Source organism: Osmerus mordax, chromosome 7 (genome assembly GCF_038355195.1).
Source record: "Osmerus mordax isolate fOsmMor3 chromosome 7, fOsmMor3.pri, whole genome shotgun sequence".
Lineage (NCBI taxonomy): Eukaryota > Metazoa > Chordata > Actinopteri > Osmeriformes > Osmeridae > Osmerus > Osmerus mordax.
Genome location: NC_090056.1, coordinates 1,090,047 through 1,117,659, shown reverse-complemented (window position 1 = coordinate 1,117,659; position 27,613 = coordinate 1,090,047). Strand labels below are relative to the sequence as shown.

Sequence of the window (27,613 nt, the reverse complement as noted above, 5' to 3'; positions counted from 1 at the left end):
CCTTCCTGATGATGTAGCTCTGGATTCTTCTCTGGTTGGTACTGTGGGATCTGCACCAACTGATGGTCATGGCACTCAAGGGCTTAGGGAGGGAGAGGGTCCCTGTTGGTTTAATTAAGGGTGCAAATTGCTTATTGGAGCAAGGAATATGTGCATATACAGATGGTTACGCTGTCCAAACCCAGCACTGAATTACCATACTTACTCACAAACAATTCCTTTCCCATTTATGGGATGGGGCACGGATGGTCAAAAAGCTGAGGATGAGTTTGATTGACATACCTTAGGAAGCTTCGGTTCAAACACACGGACTGGAGTGTGTTTGTCACTCAGGCCACACTGGACTCCCACACGGACATTGATTCATTTTGCCTCTTCCGTTCTGGACTTCATTAACACCAACATCGACAGTGTCACCACACTTAAACGAATCACTACCTTCCCCAACCAGAAGACATGGATGAACAAAGAGGTCCGCATACTGCTGAAAGCACGAGACACCGCTTTCAGATCAGGTGATGCTCAGGCCTACAGTTCATCCAGGGCTGACCTGAAGAGGGGCATCAAGCAGGCCAAGCACTGCCACAAGCTAAGGATTGAGGAGCACTTCAAGAACAACTCCGACGCATGTGGCAAGGCATCCAGGCCATAACAGACTACAAACCCACCAACACCACCCCCCAAAACAGTGATGCCTCCTTCCCTGACGAGCTTAACAACTTTTATGCACGCTTTGACAGGGACAACCAGGAGGCTGCCATCAAGGCTGTGCTCACTTCAGACAACCGGCCCCTAACACTCTCTTCCATCGACGTGTGTGCCGCACTGAGCAGGATTAATGCACGTAAGGCTGCTGGCCCTGATGGCATCCCCGGACGCGTGCTCAGGGCCTGTGCTGGGCAGATAGCTGAGGTCTTGACTGACATATTCAACCTGTCACTGCCCACATGCTTTAAAACCACCTCCATCGTGCCGGTGCCAAAACACTCCACTGCAGTGAGCCTAAACGACTTCCGCCCTGTTGCACTGACTCCCACCATCATGAAGTGCTTTGAGAGGTTGGTACTGGCTCACTTAAAAACCTGCTTACCACCCACACTGGACCCCTTCCAATTCGCTTACCGCAAGAATAGAAGTACAGAGGATGCCATCTCCACGGTATTACACTCCGCCCTTTCTCACCTGGACAACAACAACAGCTATGTGAGGATGCTGTCCGTAGACTTCAGTTCAGCCTTCAACACAGTCATCCCCTCCAAACTGTTCACGAAACTCAGTGACCTGGGTATCAACACTTCCCTCTGTAATTGGTTACTAGACTTCCTATCCAACAGACCCCAGTCTGTTAGGGTAGAGAACCACACTTCCTCAACCCTCATCCTGAACACCGGCGTGCCACAGGGCTGTGTGCTAAGTCCTCTCCTCTACTCCCTCTTCACCTTCGACAGCACACCTGTACATGGTTCTAACACCATTGTTAAGTTTGCAGACGACACAACGGTGATTGGCCTCATCAGCGACAACGATGAGTCGGCCTACAGAGAGGAGGTCCAGCACCTGGCGGTGTGGTGCGCCGACAACAACTTGGCTCTCAACACCATAAAAACAAAAGAACTGATTGTGGACTTCAGGAAGAAAGCTGGCACACACATCCCCATCCATATCAACGGGATGGAGGTTGAGCGTGTCGCCAGCTTCAAGTTCCTGGGTGTCCACATCTCCAAGGACCTCTCTTGGACCCTCAACACCTCATCCCTGGTAAAAAAAAGCACACCAGCGTCTCTTCTTCCTGAGGAGACTGAAGAAGGCCCATCTGTCTCCTCAGATTCTAGAGAACTTCTACCGCTGTACCATAGAGAGCATCCTTACAAACTGCATCTCAGTGTGGTATGGCAGCTGCTCTGTCGCGGACCGCAAATCACTGCAGAGGGTGGTGAAAACTGCCCAACGCATCACCGGTTCCTCACTCCCCACCATTGAGGCTGTCCAGAGCAAGAGATGTCTGCGGAGGGCACACAGCATCGAAATGGACAGCTCTCACCCCAGCCACAGACTGTTTGCCCTCCTCCCCTCTGGGAAGCGCTACAGGGTCCTCCGTTCCCGGACCAGCAGGTTCAGGAACAGCTTCATTCCTACGGCTGTCACTCTACTAAACTCCACAGGGATAGCCCCCCACCTCCACCAGTGACTGTACTTCCCCCCTCCACCCTGGCTTGACTGTCATCACGCACTCCTGCAGCACTGAACATTGCACTTATACTTCTACTACATTGCACCTGCACTTTGCATACTTATTTACACTTCTTATTCATTGCTGCTATTCTTGTCCCAATTGCTGTTTGTATTTACTGTCTATTTGTGTCTATTTGTTCACTTATTGCACTTTACACATGCCATGCTCTGCACTTTTTGCTGTTTTTCCACTTCTGGTTAGATGCTAAACTGCATTTCATTGCCTCAGTACTGTACTCTGTGCAATGACAATAAAGTTGAATCTAATCAGGAAAAGTCAAACACCAGGGGCCTCATGTATAAACGTTGCGTACGCACAAAAAGCTTGTGTACGCTGGTTTTCACGCACACTTTGTGATGTATAAAGATTTACTTGACGTGAGAATGTGCGGGCCGTCACGGAAAGTTTTGAGCAGATGTGAGAATGTGCGGACCGTCTGCAAAGTCTTGTCTGGCTCTGTAATGTGGCGAATTCTAACTGAAAAGTGCCGAAACTCACCAAACATTACAAAATAAAGTTTCCACTACTACGTTTATGACGTTGACTATTCAAAAAACATAAAAATAAAAGTTTGATCATTAATGTGGATGATCACATCAAAATGCCAAAACCCAAAACGGGAAATGCTATATAGCCTTCTGTTTAATCCGCCACCCCTTAATAACTTCTGTTAAACTTGAGGGTGTCAAACGAACAACAAAATCACTCACTAGGACATGCATATCACGCTAACCCTATAGCTGCCATGCTGTTACGATGCGCCACCACTCGTTTCTTCATTTAAAGTTTTACATCGGACCATTTCTTCTTAATTTCTGCCATGGTCCGGTTCTCTGAACCCACATAATTTATGGCCCTATAATAATAATAATAATGATTTTATTTGTAATGCACTTTACATTTAGCTAAATCTCAAAGTGCTACAGGTTAAAAACAAGAAAGGTGCGCAAATAGAGACAGTTTTCCACTCCGCCGACTTTCTTTTGTCGCTAATACCTGATGACAGGCCAACAAACAGGACACATTTTCTCGCCTCCAGCTCTGTTGTCAGAACCTCGATCTCACAGTCACCGTATTTCTTCGAATAAACGCAGTGGCGCTTATTAAATAACGTTCATTTTTGGTGCAGCGTTTATTCGAGGGCTGCGTTTCTTCGAAGAAATACGGTAATTCAGACAAAGAAATGACCTCAGGAGCGCATTTATAGTCCATTTGCATATTCATTTATGGGAGGAGGCAAGGCGGGGTCAGTGGCTCGTTCACGTGCGGTCAATCTCATGTTGATTCTGATTTATAAAGGAGGTAGGACCTGGCGTACGACCGGTTTTATACATGGGAATATTTCTGTGCGTAGGTACTTTTCGAGTTTTGGCCATACGCCAGCTTCTGGTATGAAAGCTGCGCAATCTTTTATACAGGCCCCAGGGCCTGGGATAGATCAGCATGTGCAGCTGGACCAAGCAAGCAGGTTTATTATTGTGTTCATGTAAGTGGCAGTACCTGCAGCAGCAATATATTCAGAAGTTTGTGGATACAGAATAGGCAATACTTTTTAGATAGTTCCCAAGTTAGTGGATGTTAATTTCCATCCAGTAAGAGATTGGTGGTATGGTTCATGGCTTGCAAAGGACTTTTCATGGGGTGCTTACAGGAATAGGTCAGCAATAGGTTAGCATGAGAGCCTGGTGCTGGTTCACATCATCTTTGAAAATTATGGCGCCAAGAACTGTTCCACTGATGTTTTTTCTTTTTCTTAGGTGTTCAGACACTGCAGGTGCCACTGAAACAAATGCAGTCAGACTTTCAATATAAACATGGAAAGGCAGGACCAGATGATGTACCCCATGTGTCTGACATATTTTAATGACATGACTCTCTCTTCACTCACTAGCTGTTTGATTACTTTGCTATACCTGCTTTACTTAAAATTACTTAATTTATGCTCAGAGATTTCACAATGTTAACCATTTTGAGATGCAGGCCTCTCAAGTTTTGAAGATAGGCAAGAGTGACATTCTCTATATATTCTCTATCTCTATATTCTCTCATAAAAAATAATGGCTTTTTAACTGACATATTTGAAATACAGCAATGATTAATGCATCCATGGCCAGGATATAATTATATGATTTTAAAAGTGACCTATATCGACTATGCAATAAACTTACATTTATTTAGTGCTAATAACATTATTAAGACTAATTGGAGAGAGATGTTTATAATGTGACAATATGTCAGTCACCGTGTGATAACGAAAATATGACCTAGTCCATATGGCATAGACTACTTGTTCTGAGCATTATCTGGGAAACATTGTCTAACAGCAGTCAAGTTGTCATTGTTTGTGTCACACAAGTTTAGAATTAGTTGTCACATTAAAACACCGAAGTAAGTGACTGTCACGCTCAATGCGTGACACTTGAGAGCCCTTTAGATGTGCCAACGAGTGTTTTCTCAATAAACTATTTTGATACGTTTTTGTAATTTAAGTTTAAAGTTAAAATAAAACCCTGTTTAAGCTGTGAAGCTGAGTCCAGTGTTCCTCAGCAAACACAGCCGTATTGAGCCAAACTGTGTTCATGTATAACCGTGCGTCGGATTCTCTTTCCAGATCAACCGTGCCACGAAACATGCCGACAAACGCGAGAACAACCATCAATCAAGCAACTAGGAATAGAAAGAGATTCGTGTTTTCCCATCTGATATAGGGAAGGAGCCCTTATGCGAGTTCGTAAAATACGATTCGAAGTAGCCTACCGAAGCGAATGGACCTTATTTTACAGCAGAATTATTTCCTTTTTCACAGGATGTGCGTGAAGTAAAACGTCGCTCTGTGTGGTAGCCTATTTATTTTCAGTTACCTTCACACACCCCAGGTCGTGGATTTTGTCGGCCCATTTAAACAACTTTACCTCTGGATTTTTTAGGTATGTTATTGTCACCAGAAAATCCTAACCTACAGCGGAACATCTAATCTGCTGAGAAAGAACATTTCTTCTTTAGATGTGAGCATTTGAAAGAGTAAGTTGGGCAACTGACAAAAAGCATTTAATGTCTGTTCAATGTTGTTACACCAGTTGTGCAAAACAAGTACACACCTAACGTTCAATTGATGGCACCATTCAACAAGGTAAACTATACTTGGATCAAAACCTAGCATTAGCCTAGATTGGTTTTCGTAATTCTGACTCAACAGGTACTGAACCGCTTGATGGCTGCATTGTAGGTTGAAGCTGCTAAAATCTGACTTTCCGAAATTGGGCAAAAAATTACATAGCCAAAACCTGACAGCACAAGACAAATTAAGACAAGGAAATGTCAATGATAGTAACCTGCAGTATGGTCGAGTAGGTCAAGCAACCTTTGTACTAAATGGGGATTCGTAATTTGGCTTTTTTGAGTTCCTATAGCCTTTTGCAAGTGATTATGTGGGAAATTATTGTTAAAGGAAACGTCAATAACCCTGTGATCAAATTGATCAAATTAACATATCCATGATCTTCAACTAACTCTCAATTACCTGAAATTGTGTATTGATGTCCATGTATGTTCACAGTAGGAAATGTTCGATGCACTAATATCTCTTTTCTACCTTCTCATAGGTTATATTATTCAAATTATGTCATGGCTTAAGTATATTTTTCATAAAACTTACTACTGCTTTCATGTTTTAATGATGCTTTGTAACACTAATTTCTGCATTCACCTTTCCTGCTTTACTCCACATTTTCCATCTCGCTGTGCTGCACTGTTTTCTCATCCATTTCCCACAATTCTTAATACTTTAGTCTCTCCTCTTACCTCTCACGTTTCTGTTCTACTCGCCTTCCTTCTATCCCTCTCCATCCAGATGGTGAATGAGCTGAGGCCAAGCTGGTCGTGAAGGTGCCAGTCTCTTTCTCTCACCACTATGGCGGCAGGTGTGGCGGCATGGCTTCCTTTCGCCCGGGCATCCGCCATTGGCTGGATGACCGTGGCTAACATGCCCATGCCTATGGCTCCCACTGAAAAAAATAAGCACCAGGATGAGCTCATCATTCTAAATGTGAGCGGGCGCCGGTACCAAACGTGGAGGAACACCTTGGACCGCTACCCAGACACCCTGCTGGGCAGCTCTGAGAAGGAGTTCTTCTACAATGAGGAGACAAAAGAGTACTTCTTTGATCGTGATGCCGAGGTTTTCCGCAGCGTCCTCAATTTTTACCGTACCGGCAAATTGCACTACCCACGCTCGGAGTGCATCACCTCCTATGACGAAGAGCTGGCTTTCTTCGGTATTATACCGGAGATCATTGGTGACTGTTGCTATGAAGAATACAAGGATAGGAAGCGGGAGAATGCTGAACGTCTGCAGGATGACCAGGAGGATAACAAGGACAGCAAGCTACCCAATATGACCATTCGGGAGACTATGTGGCGAGTCTTTGAGAACCCCCACACATCCACCATGGCCTTGGTTTTCTACTATGTCACCGGTTTCTTCATCGCCATCTCTGTCATCACCAACGTGGTGGAGACCGTCCCCTGTGGTGCCTCCCCCAATCAGAAGGACGTAACATGTGGCGAGAGCTATACTGTGGCATTCTTCTGCATGGACACAGCCTGTGTCATGATCTTCACCGTGGAGTATCTGATGCGTCTTTTTGCTGCACCCAGTCGCTACCGGTTCATGCACTCTGTGATGAGTATCATTGATGTGGTGGCCATCTTGCCCTACTATATTGGTTTGGTGATGACAGACAACGAGGATGTGAGTGGTGCTTTTGTCACCCTGCGGGTCTTTCGTGTGTTCCGCATTTTCAAATTCTCCCGCCACTCGCAGGGCCTTCGTATCCTGGGTTACACGCTGAAGAGTTGTGCTTCAGAGCTGGGCTTCCTGCTCTTCTCCCTCACCATGGCCATCATCATCTTCGCCACAGTCATGTTCTATGCTGAGAAGGGCTCCAGCTCAAGCAAGTTCACCAGCATCCCAGCATCCTTCTGGTACACCATTGTTACTATGACGACGCTTGGGTAAGAGCAAATTTTGTTTCTGTCCGTGTATGGTTGGTCTGTTGTATATGGTTGAATTTCACAACCGAGAATAACGACATACTGTAGGTTAGGGTTACCGGGTTACTTCTTAAGGAAACCATCTCAAAGAAAAAAAAATTGTAATCACTGTCTTTAACAAACACTATTCATCTGAGAAGTACTGACATTGAAGATGTCTTGTTCCTTCCCAGTAATGGCTTTGATACTATCTGGCCTTTCCAGGCTACCTGTGGGAGGCTCTCTTAGGGTACTCCTGAGTGTGAGGTGGGGGTGGGACATAAGAGAGAGAATATAAGGGGGAAGGTAAGAGATGCAGAGAGTGCAAGTAGGGAGGTGAAGAGGAGAGACAGTTTTGCAATGGAGTTTGAGGGTGGGTGTAGAAGAGAGGGTTAAGTAAAGGAATAAGAAGAACAACCTCGATATGTCTTCACGCGTCTCTCTTACAAACATTAGCAACATTTTACTATTAGGTTACATTAACTAAAATGTAACTACAGAGCAATACCTTTAGTAACAACATTGTAGTTACATTGGAACTGCTGTGTAGTTACACTTTTATGTTTTAGCAGTAAAAATTATTAACTTGCAATTAAGTGAAACTTGGTATGTGGGAGGTTGGGATGACAGGGGGAAGTGGATGCTGACATTGATTGTTTTGTTAACACAACCTTCAATCAATAATAACCCGAGCACCTTTCTCACACCTAAGGATGCTTTGCAGAATAAGAAAAGAAAAATGAAATGTAAATGTAAAAGTGCATACATAAATAACCAGACATTGAGACTGCCTAGACATTTACATTCACAAGGTAAACACAACACGTCAGCGAAGAAATAGTGTATAGTAGTAGGTGGGGACGAGAGAAACAGTGTTGGATGAAGAAGTGTATTTTGTGTTGAGATTTGTAGGGAGAAAGGCTGTTGCGGGCACAAAAGTGTTGTAGTAGTGAGTTCCAGGGTTTTGTAGCTGATGATCTACCACCCATGGGGGACAGAAGCACTCGACGGAAGACAGTCAGAGGGCCTGAGAATCCGTCAGGGAGTGTGTGGATGAAAAAGTTCAACTGCCCCTTAACAACATCCACTTACCCCTTAAATCTCTCCTATATATTGTGCTTTCCTACACTTTTGTAATAACCTATACAGCTAACACTTAATTAACAATGTTTATGTATCTACAAGGTTTTTACTGTAGGTATTGCTATGTAGTTACATGGTAGTTAATGTAATGTCAACGCTGGACAAACTTTTAAAACAAGTGTCATTAAGAATTTCCGATGTTGGCCCTGAAGAACAAAATGTTTTTTACAAATGCATCCTCCAGCTATGAACTAAATGTTGTGCATGTTTAAATGGCTGGGGAGTATATTGCTTATTATCACATGGGCATTTCCAGTAGATATAATTATTGCTATTACACTGCAGTCATAAAAGCATACCTCTTTTTATTTCACTGTAGATGCTAATTTAATCTGAAACTTCAGGGCATTGTAATTGTTATTTTACAAACCAAGACATTAAGAGGAATGAGTTGAACAAGATGCGTTTATTTGTGAGCTAGCTGTCTCATTGTGTGGCTTTCATTATTTTTGTGCCACTGTATGTCATTTTATGTTGTTTATATTCTCGTCTCACTGACTTTCACCTCACACTGACAGGAACACACAGACATGCAAACACACACACACAAACCCAACACGATGATAGTGCTCGTTAGCCCAAATTATGATTTGTTTTATGAGCATGTTTTGGAGTCGATGTGTGAGTTAGGCTGAGAGGCTGACAAATTGCAACAACCTGTTAAATGTCAGGGCCACGGACGCCATAAACAGGTCATTAGCTCATTGGTTGGGTGTGTAAGCTTACTGCTGCGATTAGCTTGGGCTTTTCCTGCCGCTCAGACTTACACACTATAATAGCACCTGTAGGCTACATGTGCGTCCATTAAGGGTGGGTATCGAGAACCGGTTCCATTAGAACTGTCCAAAAACCGTGGATTCTATAAGAAACGCACATTTCGATTCCTCATTTCGAGTTCTAACTTTATTACGAAGGGTATTACGATCCCTAGGTGGTATTTTCCGTAGATAAAATTGCTAATTTGAGGTTTCTTCTGCACTGTCGCTTGTCTTCCCCAGTTGAGCCTTTCACTTGGCTGATTGGTTAACTTTACAGCTCAACTATAAAGCCAAATAGTTTATGGCCTAGGGTGGGGGCACAAAAAAAGCAAAATTGTTAATTTGTCGAAGAACTTTTGTGGTGAAATATGGACAATAGAAATGAATGGATGGTGGTTGAGGATTAGAGCGTAGCTGTCGCCACAGGCAATCTTCTGGCGACTCCAGCTTTGACGTTCTAAGATGTCAGAAAACAATTGTTAGCTTGCTGTGTTCCGATAGTAGGCTAGCTAGTTAGCTGCAGAGCTGTATCAGCAGTGTTCATGTTAATTTGGGAGTGGATAGTAGCACGCTTGGACACTACGCACAGATGGGGCGGCCCGCAATAAACTTAACAATCTTCCCAGAAATAGAAATTGTAGGTTCCCTCATATTTATTTCCATCTCATAATTTGACATCAACGTTGGATGCTTTTTGTAGTTATATGTAGGCCTACTAGTGCCCGTGATGCAGTCAGTGATTAAGATGTCAGTGAAACACATAAATACAGATTCCTTGAACTATAGATGGTGCATAATGCCCATGATAAAATTGGTTAATGGAATTATAGATAGGGCACAGTGCCCGCGATGATGTTGGTGACACACAGATCCCTGGAATGATATAGTGCAGTGCCTGTGATGCAGCTGGTGAATTATCAGTGGTTTTGGTACCTGAAATTCTCTGTCATCTCTGAAGTACTTCAACCTCGACATCTATTCTAGTCAAATTGCCAATGCTGTGGTAGCTTAACATTCATGCAAATGATTATGTAGCCTTCATTTATCTGCTGTTTCCTAGGTCATAAATTTCTTATGTTATGTTGATCAACATTTACTATATTGGTTCTCTGTCAAATTGTCTTACCAGCACAAACATCTAAAAGTTTAGTTAATAACAGAAGTCATAACGTGCACAATGGTTGAGCCAGTTGTCATAATTGTACATTTACATTTAGTCATTTTAGCAGACGCTCTTATCCAGAGCGACTTACAGTAAGTACAGGGACATTCCCCCCGAGGCAAGTAGGGTGAAGTGCCTTGCCCAAGGACACAACGTCATTTGACTCGGCCGGGAATCGAACCGGCAACCTTCAGATTACTAGCCCGACTCCCTCACCGCTCAGCCACCTGACTCCCTTGTAGGCCTAATTCATCATACAGCGCTTGTACATTTGCAATGTGCTGGCAGTTTTGACATCAGTAAATACATTCATTTATGTATGAATTCACTGATCTATATATCTGAAATTAAATCCACTTTATATTGTCGTTCTATTCGCTAGCTAGCCCCTATGAAAGCAGCTGAATATAAGTTGTAAAAGCGAATTCGCTTCTAAATAACACTGTAAAAAAATAAAAGTATTTCTGAATTACAGGAAATACATATAGAAAGACAATGGCAGACTGTACATTTATATTTTTACATAAAAATTACTGCCAAATGTTGTTACTTAAAAATACACTAAAATGTCTTTTTTTTTTTTTACAAATATTAACATATTCATCAAAATGTTCTGTTAAAACACATAATTTCATAATAACATTTTCACCAAAATGTTCTGTTAAAGGTGACATGACATGCTGTTTTTGGATGCTTTTATATAGGCCTTAGTGGTCCCATAATACTGTATCAGAAGTCTCTTTCCCGAAATTCAGCCTTGATGCAGAATTACAGCCACTACTAGCAGTCCCACAAGGATCTTTCCTCAGAACGCGCTGTTTTGGTGTCTGTAGCTTTAAATGCTAATGAGGAGTGGAGGGGCGGCACCATGCGCTAATGTTTACAATGGATGTATCGCAATGGCTGTCCCCGTTGCTGTAAGAGGCCTCGAATTTGCCCATTCTCATCTGATAACCTTGGTTTGCAGAGGTACACACTCAGTCATTTCAATGAGGGGAAAGGCGGATATCGCGCGTGCCATAACACCAACAGCAGAACAGTTATCCAAATAACAAAGAAGTGTACAACATTCACGTTACAGCATGTGTATTCACACACATACTTGATAATATCTACCTTTACTTTAGCGACAGTAACTCAGCTGTTAGCTGCAGAGCTAATGTTACAGCCACATTCTAAGGGTAGCAAGCTAGGTAACCATATACAGTAAAGCTACAAAATGATATAGCGTTAGTTAACTTACTTGTCCAAGGTTAGTAGCTGGACGAAGGAGAGTTAGTACTGATCCAGAATTTAATTTCAGCAAGTCCAGTTTTGTATTAGCTCAAGTTGAGTAAACAGTCGTGGCTGAAGTGTTTGGCGCAGACATACAAAACAAATGCGCCTACAACAGAAGTTGTGTTGGCGCATTTCCAGAGAAAATAAAATCAAGACACTGGGTCTTCAGAGGCTGGGATGAAGGAACTGTAAAAATATTTTTGTTTTCCTTTGTACATCCAAACTGAGCAAATGTAATGCTTTGTTTGTTTGCAAGCCATGATGTCTCTTGAGGATAAGAACACTTGCACGGTCGTAGCTCAGTTTCTTATGGGCGGGCCAGATTCTCTGGGCGGGCAAAGCAGAGAGAGGGGAGGTAACCTTCCTCCTTGTGACGTCACAAGGAGGAGATTTTCAAACAGAGCAATTGCGCCTTCATTTTCTCAAAGGCGGAGAAAAACACCCAGGACTTGGTTTACACCTATCGAAAATTCTAGCCACTGGGGGACCAAAGGCAGGCTAGGGGAACTCATATTAATGTTAAATAACCTCCTAAAGTGAAGTTTTCATGTCATGGGACCTTTACAAATAGGGGAAAATGTCCTGCTTACAGCCAGGATAAATGTTATGAAGGCTATCCTACACATTAGGCTTATGTAATATGTAAATGAAAAAATACAATTTATATCAGTAAGAATATTTATTTGTAAAAAAAAAACAAAAAAAACATTCACTCTTGCTCTGTTTGGCTACCAGCCCCACCCATCCTGTCTGGGGCATAGCAAAGCCATTTTTGTGCGGCCTGGGCAAATGCAAATTCAGAGATTCCTCTCCCCATTTGATGAGTCAGGGCATCTAAAACAGAATTTTTGTATAAAATTATATATAGTATATATAGTGTATATAGTATATCTCTGTATAATCAACTTTGGGCAGTTACTTTCTGTCTACTAAACTATCAAATCAGTCTGTAATTTGTTGCAGAGGAGACAGTACGATAAACTCCGGCAGTTTATCTGGAAATTATAATAGTTAAGTGTTAATATAATAGAGCATATTAAAACATAAATGTGTAGTAGTGTTAGTAACCTAGTAATGTGTAATAGCTATGTTGATCATGGAAAACTGCTTATTCTTATGGAACTTGCACGGGAGTCAGGTGGCTGAGTGGTGAGGGAATCGGGCTAGTAATCCAAAGGTTGCCAGTTCGATTCCCGGTCAAGCCAACTGACGTTGTGTCCTTGGGCAAGGCACTTCACCCTACTTGCCTCGGGGGAATGTCCCTGTACTTACTGTAAGTCGCTCTGGATAAGAGCGTCTGCTAAATGACTAAATGTAAATGTAAAATGTAACTATTCAATTTCAACTAATAGATCCCCCTTAATCTTCCACATTGCAACTTGCACTTCTAAAGGCCGAATTATACTTCTCCGACTCCGTTACGGACGGATTGGTTGAATTTATAGTACTCCTAAGGCTGTGGGTGCTGAAAACACTTCACTGCCAGAAGAGTAGATGGCGCTGCACTGCGATGCTAGCTAGGTTATCGAAAAGTCGGAGCAAATTTACAAATTAGCCGTTTCATCAATAAAATACGCACATTTTCAGCAACTACACTGCCCATTTCTCGTCACATTTTAATTCAGATGTTGATTTACATGTACTGTTTAGCTGAAATATGAATTGTAAAAACTTACAGCAATGGCGGTCAAAGGATTCTGTTCGTCCTGTTTATCACGGCAACCCGAGGGGCTCAGAGAGGGCATGGAGAGGGAATTCCTCGTCGGAGAGGGCGTTCCCTGTGTCCGTCTCCGTAAAAACAGAGAAGTATAAATCGGCCTTTAGACTATCCGCAAGATATAAAATGAACTGAAAATGCAGCATTGACATTTAAACACACTGTAAAAAAGAACATTGTAAAAAAACAGGAACAATCTGGCAGCTGGGACGCCAGATTAAACCCATTACATTACGGTAAAAAAAAAATGTTGTAATTTATATTAATTAATTTATAAGATATATCTGTAATATTACATTACAGACTGTTCTTTGCCGGTAAATATGCCTTTTATTAATTGAACTTCTCTGTAAATAAACAGCATTTTCAATAAATACAAATATTGAATAAAGCCAAAACAAGATAGAACGATTTAACATGTTCATTCAAAACAAGTCGTGTGCACGACTTAAAGCATCCAGATGCTGTAATCAGTATCCAGGTACTACAGATATTACTGGTGCTTCAGATTACAACTGCAGCGCTGGCTAGCTGTACGAATTGGAGAGGAATATTGCTCGCCGTTATTAAGTTATTTGTCCGTGGAATGAAAGTAAATATCGGCAAAATAACTGGTAAAATAGCTAGTTTTGATAAGCGGGCTACCCGCAATGTTTTTGGGGCTATCTTGTTGTGATCAGTGACCTATGCACTTTGTAAAGCTCTCTCTTGGAAGTCGCTTTGGATAAAAGCGTCTGCTGAATGAATAAATGTAAATGTTTTAACAGAACATTTTGGTGAAAATGTTATTAATATTTATTATGTTTATTTTTGTGTATTTTTGGCTGTAATTTTTATGTAAAATTATAAGTTTACAGTTTGCCATTGTCCTTCTATCAGAAATACATAAAAACACATAATTTACAGAAAAAGTGCGGTAATTTCATCTTTTTCTTTTACAGTGCAGATTGACTCACCAAACATGCACCTGCAGGGCACCATCTCTTTAAATGATCTTTTTTGTTTCGCGTGGTCCTTCCATTTCTTTCCAGCCCAGTTAAGGCCAAATGCCAGCTCATTGGAATGAGCATAGGAGAGCATACGGCGAACTCGTACCTCCAGTGTGGTCCCTCCAATTACAGAGAAGCGTGACACCTGGCAATATAAAAAGTAGAACTGTTTTAAGTGATGTAAATGTGTGCGCGCGTGTGTGTATATCAGAATCAGAATGGGTTTTAATCAGCATGTAAGTTTGCACAGACAAGGAATTGGCTTTGGCAGGAAGGTGCATACATTAAAGATCCTGTAAAGTAAATTCCATGTTTGGCTTCTAAGTACATTATATACGTGTGAAATGAGTTCCTGAAAGCAATGAGTTCCTGACATCCTGAAGCTAGCTTCAGGACTCCAACAGCCGCCTCTGCGCCACTGACCATTTCACGGCAGACAGTTTTAACATGGACCAGAGACAGACGGGGTTCACCAACACGCGGCTTCTCTTGCAGCGCAGAGCCGTATCGAGCATCGCCCCCCCGGCCGTTCATCCTCCGGTCGCACCTGGACCATCCACCACCGCCAGCAGTTCATCACTCAGTTCTGTATGTTTGTTATAATAGATAACTTTTCCAGAGGTATCTCTGCTATAATTAGTGCAAACCGCTAACTTGATATTAGGCTACTCGGTGTAGAATGATGGTATTTTGGTGAAATGGTAGCTAATGTGCTAGAAGTAGTTGGAGAGCTCACTGTCAGCTGTTTCTGCTGTAAATGTTTACTCCTGTGTTACAGCTCAGGGGAATATTTCATTTATATGCATCTGTATGTTTCACTCATTGAACAAATACATTATAATTCTATACTGTTTTGTTCGGCTTGACGTAGCGTCCATTATCTGGGTCGTAGGTAGCTTGAGAGAGGCGGCGCCTTCCAGCGAGGGGGCCGAGCTTCAGCTCCTTCAGACGACACGCCCCCCCCAGTCTCGAACAGAGAAGACTGATGATTTTCTTACTATTTCAAAGCCTAATTTAACATACTTGTCTGTGTTTTTTTTTCATTCGAATTTGGATGGGTAGTTAATAACACATTATTCTGTGGTGTGATGAACTTGAAACTCGTTTTTAATTCCACTTTACAGGATCTTTAAACATATAGGAATCTAAAAAATTTCAATATGAGGTCTAACTATACTAAGGGTACGTAAACTAGCAATACTAAGTGGATTTAGAATTTAGATAATATATAAAGTGACCGTAATTTACAATATATAAATATTACAGAAAATACAAATGGTACAAAAGATATACTATTGTGTAATCCAGTGCAAAATGCAATGTGTTTTACGACATAAAGTCAGTGTGAACCCTTGGCCTTGTTGAAGAGGCCAACAGCGGATGGGAAGAAACTGTTTTTGTGGCATGTGGTATTGATCCTGATGGACCGCAGCCTTCTGCCGGAGGGGAGTGACTGAAACAGGGAGTGTCCAGGGTGGGAGGAGTCGGACGAAATCTTCCTCGCTCACCTCAGGGACCTCGAGGTGTGCAGGTCCTCGAGGGAAGGCAGATTGCAGCCAATCACCTTCTCAGCAGTGCGGATGATACGCTGCAGCCTGTTTTTGTCCTTGGCAGTGGCAGCAGTGTACCAGATGGTGATGGAGGAGGTGAGGATGGAATCAATGATGGCTGTGTAGAAGTGCACCATCATTGTCTTTGGCAGGTTGAATGCCCAGGAAGCAGAAGGACTCCACAGTGTTGACTGGGGAGTCACACAGGGTGATGGGGGTGAGTGGGGCTGTATTCTTCCTGAAGTCCACAACCATCTCCACTGTCTTGAGAGCATTGAGCTCTAGGTTATTCTGGCTGCACCAGGTCACCAGGTTGGCCGCTTCCCACCTATAATCAGACTCGTCTCTAGCAGAGATGAGCCCAATGAGGGTGGTGTCGTCCACAAACTTCAGGAGTTTGACAGACGGATGACTGGAGGTGCAGCTGTTGTTGTACAGGGAGAAGAGCAGAGGAGAAAGGACGCAGCCCTGAGGAGATCCGGTGCTAATGGACCGTAATTGCTAATTGCGTACCCAGCTTAACACACTGCTTCCTATCAGACAGGAAGTCTGTGATCCACCTGCAGGTGCAATCAGGCACGTTCAGCTGGGATAGATCAGGGCAGTCCAATTGTCTTTCAAAACTACAGTATAACTCGTTCAGGTCGTTGGCCAGGTGAGAGTCGTTAGTGGAGTAGGGGGCTCTGGGCTTGAAATTGGTAATCTGCCTGAGCCCTCCCCAGACAGAAGCAGAGTCGTTTGCAGAGAATTGGTGTTTTAGTCTCTCTGAATACAGTCGTTTAGCCTCCCTCACCGCCTTGCTAAACCTGTTCTTCGACTCCTTGAATCTGTCTCTATCCCCACTCCTTAATGCTTCCTCCTTCTCTGACCTCAACCTTCTGAGCTCTGCTGAGGACCAGGGCTTGTCGTTGTTGAAGTTCACCCTGGTGCGTGTTGGAATACAGCAGTCCTCACAGAAGCTGATGTATGATGTCACAGCCTCTGTGAGTTCATCCAGACTATTGGTAGCAGTCGTGAACATATCCCAGTCAGTACAGTCCAAGCACGCCCGCAGATCCTCCATAGCCTCACTGGTTCACTGTTTTGATGTCCTCAACTCAGGCTTACAGAGCTTTAATTTCTGCCTGTATGCAGGAATCAGGTGGACCATGGCATGGTCAGAGTGACCCAGCAGGGTTTTTCCTGGGTCAAAATGGGTCTTCGGTGCTCCAAAAAATATATGTGTGTATATATATATACTTTTTTATCTTCTTTTTTCTAATCAATGTATTTATTCCCAGGTGTTTTGCATCTCCCCCCCCCCTGTCGAAAACTACACCTATATTTTGGAACATGTTAATGTAATAGTCTAATAGCTAATGTAATAGTGCACATATTTTCGTCCTATTTCCCCTAAAGCAATAAAGTTAGGCTACTTAAAGACACCTTACACTCATAAAGTATGTTCTAAATGGCATAAATGCTGCCAATTCATAATTTACGTAACAACTTATTGTAAATGGTCAGTAGCCTTGTCTATCGATTAAGGTAGGCCACTCTGAAGCATGTACACTGCCTGCTTCATTTGATCTTGATAGGCTAAGAATTCTGTAGCAAATAATAACAATAAACCCACTTTTTATTAATTAAAACTACTTCAGCATAATAATGCACCTAAAATACAAACCTCAGCTAGGGCAGCAATTGCTATCGAATCAACAGACATGTGCAATTTAGCTAGCAGGGGAAGAATACAAAAAACGAAAATCACCAGTTAACTTGATTTAAATTTGCAATAACTATAGACTTATACAATAACAGGCTTAAATGAACTGACAACATAAGTTATACGATTTACAGTTCTCAAGGACGCACACACACAATCTCAACTGCGGTGTGAAGCGCGTGTCAGTGCAATTCCCCGACATGCACTCTAACAATCACTGCTGATAGACAGCCTATAATTTTGTACAGCCTGATTTCTGATACCGTGGCGGAAGACATTTTGCCATACAGGAAACAATGCACTATATATTATCATTCCAGGTTAAGAATACCAATGGAGACTGCGTTGGAAATCGTAAATCAAAACTTTTGTCAGCATTTTGAGTGGAAATTTCATTTGCATTTGTACAGGTGTATTTGTGCACGTCAGGCTGGCCCTCGCAGCGGAACGACAGTTTAGTGGCCACTCGCGCACGAATGGACTCGTGTCCATTCACGCACCTCACAGTTGCGTATTGATCAGACAAGATGACACGCTTATCAACTCGATTAATATTGATCAAAACAGAACGAGGGTTCGGCTGTAGCCTACTTGAGAACATATTCGCTGACATGCATTGCACGCGTGATGAACACAGCTTTTTTTCTTTTCTTCATCGCAGACTTTTTTTTGCCTTTGGCGCTCGGGATTTGTCATTGGCGCTCGGGAAAACGGCTTTGGCGCGCGCCAACATTTTCTCTATGCAGGAAAAACCCTGCCCAGTGCTGCAGGAGGGATGGCGGGGTAGGCTCTACTGACTAGTGTAGCAGTGATCCAGAGTGTTCCCTTCTCTGGTTGGGCATTTGATGAATTGTCTGTATTTAGGGAGTTTGTGGCTAAGATTACCTTTGTTAAAAATGCCGAGTACGATAACAAGGGAGTCCGGATTTGCTCGCTCCACACTCAGAATCTGGTCGGCGAGCATGCGTTGGGCCTCTTTAACCTGTGGACCCGGCGCCATGTACACTACGACCAAAATTGCCATGGCTTAGCCACACTCTTTTGTGCATTAACCTTATATCCAGAGATCACATTATACCTTACTAATAGGTCTGAGAGGTCAGGCATGGACAAGTCTAATTTGGTGAGAAGTAAGATGATGTCATCCGCGTATAGACTTATGACATGATTCTCAGGCCCCACATTCACTGTCACTGTCATTGACTAAATGGTTGGGAAACCTCCAGCGTTTGGGCCTCGAGCGAGAGTCCTTTATAGTCATTTGCAGCAAAAGTGGAGCATGTTCTAAGTGTCTTCGCTTAATATTCACAGGATGAGACTAGATGGGTTTTAGATGCATGAATAAAGAAGTTGTCAATCCTAGAGTAACCTTTATGTCTATGTGAGTAAAAGCTATACTCACGCTGAGAAGTATGTTGCTCTCGCCATATATCGAGTAACTGTAGGTCTGAGAGTTCTCTTTGGAGTGTCTTGGCCGCTAAGGTTAAAGGTATGGGAGTGGAAGAGGATCTGTCCATGGTGGGGTCTAATACCAGGTTAAAATCACCTCCAATTACAAGCTCTGAGGGGTTACCTGTTACTTTAAGAAGAAGGTTCACATGGAAGGTGGGGTCATCTTGGTTTGGACCATAGGTATTAAGCATTGTGACCCTCTGTTCCCAGATGAACCCACTAACCATAACATATCTGCCCCCTCTGTCCTTTTCTACCTGCTCTGCCTGAAAGGGAATCCCTTTCCTTATGAAAATAACTACTCCCTTCTATTGCCGATTGACCGTACCCCCCCCCCCCCCCCCCCCACCTACGGTCTTCTTCTGACAACCGTCTGGTGGTCCCACCGCTCAAGAGCACTCGGTCCCAACACAAGCTCTTCTCCTGTCTGGCCCCCCAATGGTGGAATCAACTCCCCACCTCCATCAGGGACACTGACTGTGTCCCCACCTTCAAGAAAAGACTCAAGACGCACTTGTTCCGGGAGTACAACGGCACTTAGGAATGCTTGCTGATGTTAGTTTCCTCCAGGATCACAATGACTCGTATTGAGAGACTTGTTGCTCTTGTTGGTTAGTTGTAACGGTTTCAAATTCTTGTACTCGCTGTGAAATATTTTACTGTTGATAGTTTTTTCTACAGGTACACTCTTGCACTCTTGTGGGGAGTTTCATGTTGTTCAATTGTAACTTGTCTAACTGCATGCTCTAATGGTTCTTCCCTTTGGCACTTATTTGGTTTTCCACAATGTATGCTTCATGTTTTGGCTGCTCGCAATGTTTGGGGCTATCTCATTGTTATGATCAGTGACTTATGCTCTTTTGTAAAGCTCTCTCTTGGAAGTCGCTGTGGATAAAATCGTCTGCTAAATACATAAATGTAAATGTGAAAAATTTAAATATATCAGAATTCTTTAGTTAAACTTAGCAGCACCTCATCATTCTGGTTTGGTCTCCAATATTATAAAGCCAAGATGCACAGACCATAATAGGTCATGCCTCACTTGTTCATTCATTTATTTGGGACAACATAAATGTAAATGTAAACGAAGAGTAGAATATTTGCCCTTGCCATTGTTTCCCCAGTTTGTCATGATCCATGTCAGTTAAATGTGACTCCTGGAGATAAGATACATCAATAGCATGTCTTTTAAGAAAGCTCAAAACTTTACGCCGCTTAGTTGGTTGGTTAAGAACATTAGTGTTCCAGCTCAAAAACGTATAAGTTATAACTTCACTCATGTGATCAGTAGGCCTATCAGTACTGTTAACAGGCAGCCAAAGACATAATATGTTAGTTGAAAGCATGAATTAGCACTGTCTGATAACTTATTTAGAAAATTAAGTGAATATCATGTCTGTTACTCTATCTGAAGAACTAAGTAAATTAGATGCCCTGTCCGTCCTCCACCCTATCTCCCAGAAAACCCAACTGCCCTCCCCCCCAAAAAAACAGCCTACCTTAACCTCTACCATGCGTAGTGCTACCATATATATATATATCAGATATATATCAGATATATATCAGCAAGTAAAACCAAACTACCTACACCAACCTGCAGATGTTCAAATTAAGAATAAAATCTCTAACGACTGTGTTATAAAACATTTTCAAGTGCCGATTTATAAACTAGGCTTTATAGGCTACTGCAATCTCTAAAATTAATAAACTATGTCCCCGTCCCTTGGACAAGGTTTGGAGCAGCCTACTATGAAATTCAAACCGTGTGAGATCAATAATATCACAGATAGTATGTAGAGCAATAGAACGCTTAAGTGTACATTTAAACTAAATCAGTAATATCAAGCCCGTCAGGCAATAGACATTTGCTCACTTTCCCGCAGAGGCTTTGACAGCCGCGGGTTCAGATCAACATGCCCGGGTGGTGTTCCTTCAGATAGTGTTTTGCCAGTGAGACTGTTGAGTGTGATTGAGTGTGAAAGTTTTAAATAATAAGAATGATTACTTTTTCACCAGAAATTGTATCCTCTATAGTTACCATTGTTTTCTTGGCCTCCTGGGGCTGGAGTGTTGCCTCTGCACGGTCCAGGTCCTCCATGGTGCGCAGAGGCAAATCTACCGGCAAAACCTCAGGCAGAACCCCACCATTCCGAGGTTGGCAACATAAACTTGAGTGCCGGAAGGCCTTAAATTCCTCTCTCGGGGCCCTCACCTCTCTGGTCAACTCTGTGACCATGGTGATTAATTTCTGCAAGACAACGTCTATTGACAAGAATAAGAAAATTAAGGTATGTTAAATTTGTATTGGTTTTGAAGTAGAAAAAGTGACTCAGTTTGTGTATAAGAATATTACACTTCTGTAAACTAGTTAAATAAAAACATGACAGTTCTGTGAAGCTCTACCTCTAGGCAAATACGACAGAATATAGCCTTTATTTATGATTGATCACAATTGTTGACTGAGTCTTATTTTCTGGGGTATAGTATATTACCATCTAATAATCAACTACTAGGTTGTGTAGCTGAGAGATGATGGAAAGCAATTACATAAACATTGTATGTGCAATGCGCTGTAAATGCACAGTAGAACATTCCTTTTTAAATCCTGTGATAATGTCAAAGCATAACAGTTTTGCACTTGCCTTTCAATAGTTGCCTTGCGGAATCTGTGGTATCTGTGACAAAAAAATAAAAAAGCCAAATGACAGGATGTTGGTTTTTGAAATTACTATTACAATGTGCTGAAACTGCCTTTTCTAAACATACCTTCTGGAAACAATCCATGAAAGGGATTGGGCTGAGGGGAGTGGAATCGCACACTTTCATCGTTTGGGAAAGGTGAAGGGTGGGCACTGGTGTAGGACTGGAGCTGTGGAGTGAACTGGTAGCTGGTTGAGGCATGAACGGGGGCATGAACAGGTTGGGAGCTGGTTGAGGGATGAGGGGGAGAATGCAGAGTGGTGGAAGCTGTTTGGTGTAAAAAAGTGTTTTGAAAAATTAGAGGGGATTTCAAGTTGTTATGCTTAATTAGATTATCCACAAAAGCTAATTTTTTTACACACCCACATCACAAAGTAGCATACCATACCTGGAAACAAAACTTTAGGAGCCTGGACATATTTGATTCTTTTTGGTAGGTCAGGGTTATCCTCCGAAGAGTTATTAGGGTTCCTCCGGTAGGAGGGAACCTATTGTTATTGTTGGCTTTTTTCTTGTGCAAGGAGAGTCAATGGCAGTCCCTAGACCAGTACTGTAAAAAGTTGTGAAATGTGGCATGTTGAAACTGCAGAGCATTAGTAACTACCATACCAAACATGGGCCATGTGAGACAATAGGTGGTGCTACAGGCCACGCCTCAATATGTCAATTTTCAAAGTGATGCCATTTGCATACAATTTCTCCCAAAATTTCAACATTTTGTATATATGCATTATTTCTCATGATGAAGAAAAGAGACTCAAAAATTGATTTACACATCCGCCGGTCAAAATGTGATACTCTGATTCAATCACAATTTCATATGAAGACAATGTTTAGCACACATATCTGAGAAAAGGTTGAATGTAATATGAAAGTAAATGTATTGTGAATATTTGAAATATGCATGCTTGGCTAATTGCTAGGGCTTCTTCCAAATGAGCTGTCTCCCTCTGCTCCCCAGTGCGCGCGCGCTCTAAATTCTCACACACACATACTGGCCCCTGACACAGGCGCGAGCTTAGGGAGATGCACACACATCTAAGGGTTTCTGTAAAGGGTGGGCTGACCAAGCACCCACCTTCACTCATTGGCCTAGTAACCATTTGGACTAGTAGCCATTCTGTGGCTAGTAGCCAGTAGATAATTCTACTGTTAAAGAAACAGAAGGTCTTCTTCTTCAGAACTATAAAGTTGAATCAACCAAACACAGCATGGTCATTTTATCTTCTCCTTTGGCACAATTCAACTAAGGACTACACTTTTAAGAAAGCATGACCAAAGCAATTTGGTGAGGGAGGGTTCCTCCATAGACAGTTGGTGACAGATAATTTCAGACATAGTCTTGCATTAAGAGTAGAGTCAAAACATTTTGTAAATGTGCTAATGGTTGTTGAAACTCATTGCTCTGAGTTGGTGCATGTCAATTTAGGCAGAAGTCCACGAGTGGTGACATTTGACAACCTCAAACAGCATGAGTCTGCCACTGGGCCTAATGAAAAGGCTCTTGTCTTGATTTGCAATGCAGCTAGGGTCTAGACCATTGGGGTGCCAAGCTGGGGCCAGTTGTACTGTTAGAAAGGCCAGTTACATTAAACATTATTGTTGTCATATGGTTTTCTTTCTCTGCCAAGATTTCTGGGGTTCTCTAACAAGAGAAGTACTTCTAAACATCAGGACTACAACTCCTGTGGATTTATTTTCAATTTTTCTGCTTTCAGCAGGAGAATTAGTGGGAATTATAGTCAAAGTGACAAAATGACAACAACGCCACTTGTAACGTGTGTAAAAAGTCTATTTCGTCGAAGGGAGGAAATACTACAAATATGAAGAAGCATTTGAACACACAGCATGGAATGAAGTTACTGGAACGTCATGTGTTCGATGCATGCAGCAGCGCAGCTAATGTTCGCGCTTCATCTCTAACTATCTAAGGTTGAGCTAAACTGCTCAAAAGTGATCACAACCACTTGTTACTGTGTGAAGCAATTTGCCTTTATTGTGTGTAGTCGATCTAGTTATCTACTGTCCCGTCGTTTGAAGCATACATTTTAGCTCCGGCATTCGTCTCACATTAGTATTGATCTTATTGATCATTTCACGTTATCGGGGCGGCGTATGTTATCAGCAAACATTTGCGTGTCCCATTATTAAACTTAGCATTTTAATTGTTTAACCTTTTAATAGTCCTGTTAAATGTGCCTGAAAACGCCTAAACAACATACCCAAAGTACATTGAAAGCTGTTGTTGAACCATTTGGAGTACATGCATGTTAATGGTCTCTTTTGAAAGGTGACACTGAAGTTATTTCCCCCTCCACGTTTCTTTCTCCGACTAGATTTAGTTTTGAAAACAGAGGCCTGAAGAGGCCTAGAGGTGGTAGGTATTAGCTCATTTCAGAGCCAGTCAAAGCCAGTTTGAGAAATTCGTTTAGAACGAGTGTGTGTGTGTGGGGGGGGTGCAGGACGCACAGACCTAGTTGGCTGTAGTGGAGATAATCGATAAGAGAATCTATAAGGAATCGAATCGATAAGCAGGAATTGATAAGGAGTCGGAATCGTTAAAATCTTATCAAAACGCATCCCTAGTGTGGAGCATGAAAATCCGGATTCCTTGGTTATTGTGCTAGTCGACTTTAACAAAGGCAATCTCACTCAAGAACTCCCCAAATATAGACAATTCATCAAATGCCCTACCAGAGAAGAAAACACCTTGGATCACTGCTACTCTACAATCAGCAAAGCATACCATGCGGTCCGCCGAGCAGCACTGGGTCACTCGGACCACGCCATGGTCCACCTGATTCCTGCATACAGGCAGAAGCTAAAGCGCTGTAAGCCTGCTGTGAGGACATCGAAACAGTGGACCAGTGAAGCTATGGAGGATCTGCGGGCTTGCTTGGACTGCACTGACTGGGACATGTTCACGACAGCTACCAATAGTCTGGATGAGCTCACAGAGGCTGTGACATCATACATCAGCTTCTGTGAGGAATGCTGTATACCAACACGCACCAGGGTGAGCTACAACAATGACAAACCCTGGTTTACAGCTAAACTCAGAAGGTTGAGGTCAGCGAAAGAGGCCGTGTTTAGGAGTGGGGACAGAGACAGTTTCAAGTTCAATCAGGAGAGACCTGGGATGAGTGAAATATGTTTATTACAGACTAATAAATGTACTATGGTGTTTGGACCTTGAACCCCACGGGGAATTATATAGATCAACGGGCACCTGCCCAACGCCCGCACGGAGTCCAGACACTGGTGGCGGTGGCGGCAGCCGACGACCAATCGAGCCGAAGACTGAGACAGGAACCGGGCGGTGACGGGGTGGTGGAGGGTCGCGCACTTGATAGCATGGACAAACTACACAGGGAGAGAATCATATTTAAAGGCACGGATCATGTGACACCATTAATTGATAGCGGGAGCGCTAATCGACCTGAACCCTAGTGACCGCCCGACCAGGGAACGGGGGAAGGTAGGGCGTTCTTAGCGGGGGGAGTGAGTAGTGTACACTACGATTAAGCCCGAGTGCAGAGATCGGTCTTGCCTGACTGAACTTGCGCAAGCTTCATGAGTCGAAGAACAGGTTTAGCAAGGCGGTGAGGGAGGCTAAACGACTGTACTCAGAGAGACTAAAACACCAATTCTCTGCAAACGACTCTGCTTCTGTCTGGAGAGGGCTCAGGCAGATTACCAACTTCAAGCCCAGAGCCCCCCACTCCACTAACGACTCCCGCCTGGCCAACGACCTGAATGAGTTCTACTGCAGATTTGAAAGAAAATTGGACAGTCCTGAACTACCCCTTCCCACCCAGGAGGCCTCCCACCTCCCCCCCTCTACAGTGACGACTCTCTCCATTCAGGAGGGTGAAGTTAACAGAATTTTCAAGAGGCAGAATCCCCGCAAAGCAGCCGGGCCGGACTCTGTCTCTCCAGCCACCCTCAAGCACTGCGCTGACCATCTGTCTCCGGTGTTTATCTACATCTTTAACACCTCCCTTGAGATATGCCATGTGCCAGCCTGTCTCAAGTCCTCCACCATCATCCCTGTGCCGAAAAAGCAAAGGCCAACAGGACATAATGACTACAGACCTGTTGCCCTGACCTCTGTGGTACTGAAGTCTTTTGAGCGCCTGGTGCTGGCACACCTTAAATCCATCACAGACCCTCTACTGGACCCCCTGCAGTTTGCCTACAGAGCCAACAGGTCTGTGGACGATGCAGTTAACATGGCCCTCCACTTCACCCCACAGCACCTGGACTCCCAAGCATCCTATGCCAGGATCCTGCTTGTGGACTTCAGCTCTGCCTTCAATACCATCATCCCCGCCCTGCTTCAGGTCAAGCTCTCCCAGCTGAACGTGCCTGATTCCACCTGCAGGTGGATCACAGACTTCCTGTCTGACAGGAAGCAGTGCATTAAGCTGGGAACACAAGTCTCTGACTCCCGGTCCATCAGCACCGGATCACCTCAAGGCTGCGTCCTTTCTTCTCTGCTCTTCTCCCTGTACACCAACAGCTGCACCTCCAGTCATCCGTCCGTCAAACTCCTGAAGTTTGCGGACGACACCACCCTTATTGGGCTCATCTCTGGTGGAGACGAGTCTGATTATAGGTGGGAAGCGGCCAACCTGGTGACCTGGTGCAGCCAGAACAACTTAGAGCTCAATGCTCTTAAGACAGTGGAGATGGTTGTGGACTTCAGGAGGAACAAAGCCCCACTCACCCCCATCACCCTGTGTGACTCCCCAGTCAACACTGTGGAGTCCTTCCGCTTCCTGGGCACTATCCTCTCCCAGGACCTCAAGTGGGAACTGAACATCAGCTCCCTCATCAAGAAAGCACAACAGAGGATGTACTTCCTTCGGCAGCTGAAGAAGTTCAACCTGCCAAAGACAATGATGGTGCACTTCTACTCAGCCATCATTGAGTCCATCCTCACCTCCTCCATCACCGTCTGGTACGCTGCTGCCACTGCCAAGGACAAGAGCAGACTGCAGCGTATCATCCGTACTGCTGAGAAGGTGATTGGCTGCAATCTGCCTACCCTCGAGGACCTGCACACCTCGAGGACCCTGAGGCGAGCGAGGAAGATTGTGGCCGACTCCTCCCACCCTGGACACTCCCTGTTTCAGTCACTCCCCTCCGGCAGAAGGCTGCGGTCTATCAGGACCAATACCTCACGCCACAAAAACAGTTTCTTCCCTTCCGCTGTTGGCCTCTTCAACAAGGCCAAGGGACCACACTGACTCAAATGACTTCTTGCTTAAAACACTCTGCTTTTTGCACTGCATTATATCTGCATGGTATCTTGTACATTTGTATTTTTTGTACTATTTGTATTTTTGTATTTTTATATTGTAATTTACGGCAATTTATATTTTATTGTATATTTAATTCTATTCTAATCCCACTTAGTACTGCTAGTTTATGTACCCTTAGTATAGTTAGTCCACATATTTAAATTTTAGGTATATGTTTATTGTATGCACCTTCCTGCCAAAGCAAATTCCTTGTCTGTGCAAACTTTCATGGCGAATAAATCCCTTTCTGATTCTGATTCTGATGCCTTATCGCTCATGGGGAACAAAAAAGTGTCAAGAACCCAGAATGTTGGCAGCATGGATTTTTCTCTACCGTGACAATTTGTGAAGAATTTCAAAAAATGACTTAAAATCAGCCATTGCTCCAATTGTTTTGAAATGTTGTGTGCATGTATGAAATACATGTCTGTATCATGTCAATTTTGCAAAAGTTTGCAATGTTGAGGAGGAACCCGCCATTGCTGCCTGCAGCTATATTTGTAGATTGGATTTGGTCTAAAAGTGAACATACCATAAAGAGAATGCATTGTTTATTTTAATTAGGGTTTCAACGGTAGGAGGGAACCTA

General features: G+C 43.2%; 1 protein-coding gene across 1 annotated transcript in view; it reads left to right on the top strand.

Moving 5' to 3' along the window:
- The first annotated feature begins 6,143 nt into the window (after positions 1 to 6,143).
- kcnd3 (potassium voltage-gated channel, Shal-related subfamily, member 3) overlaps positions 6,144 to 27,613 on the top strand; it is a 187,587-nt gene continuing 166,117 nt past the window's right edge. The window contains exon 1 of the mRNA XM_067239892.1: positions 6,144 to 7,246. Within this exon, the coding sequence (XP_067095993.1) occupies positions 6,144 to 7,246 (1,103 nt within the window). The remainder of the gene's footprint in view (positions 7,247 to 27,613) is intronic.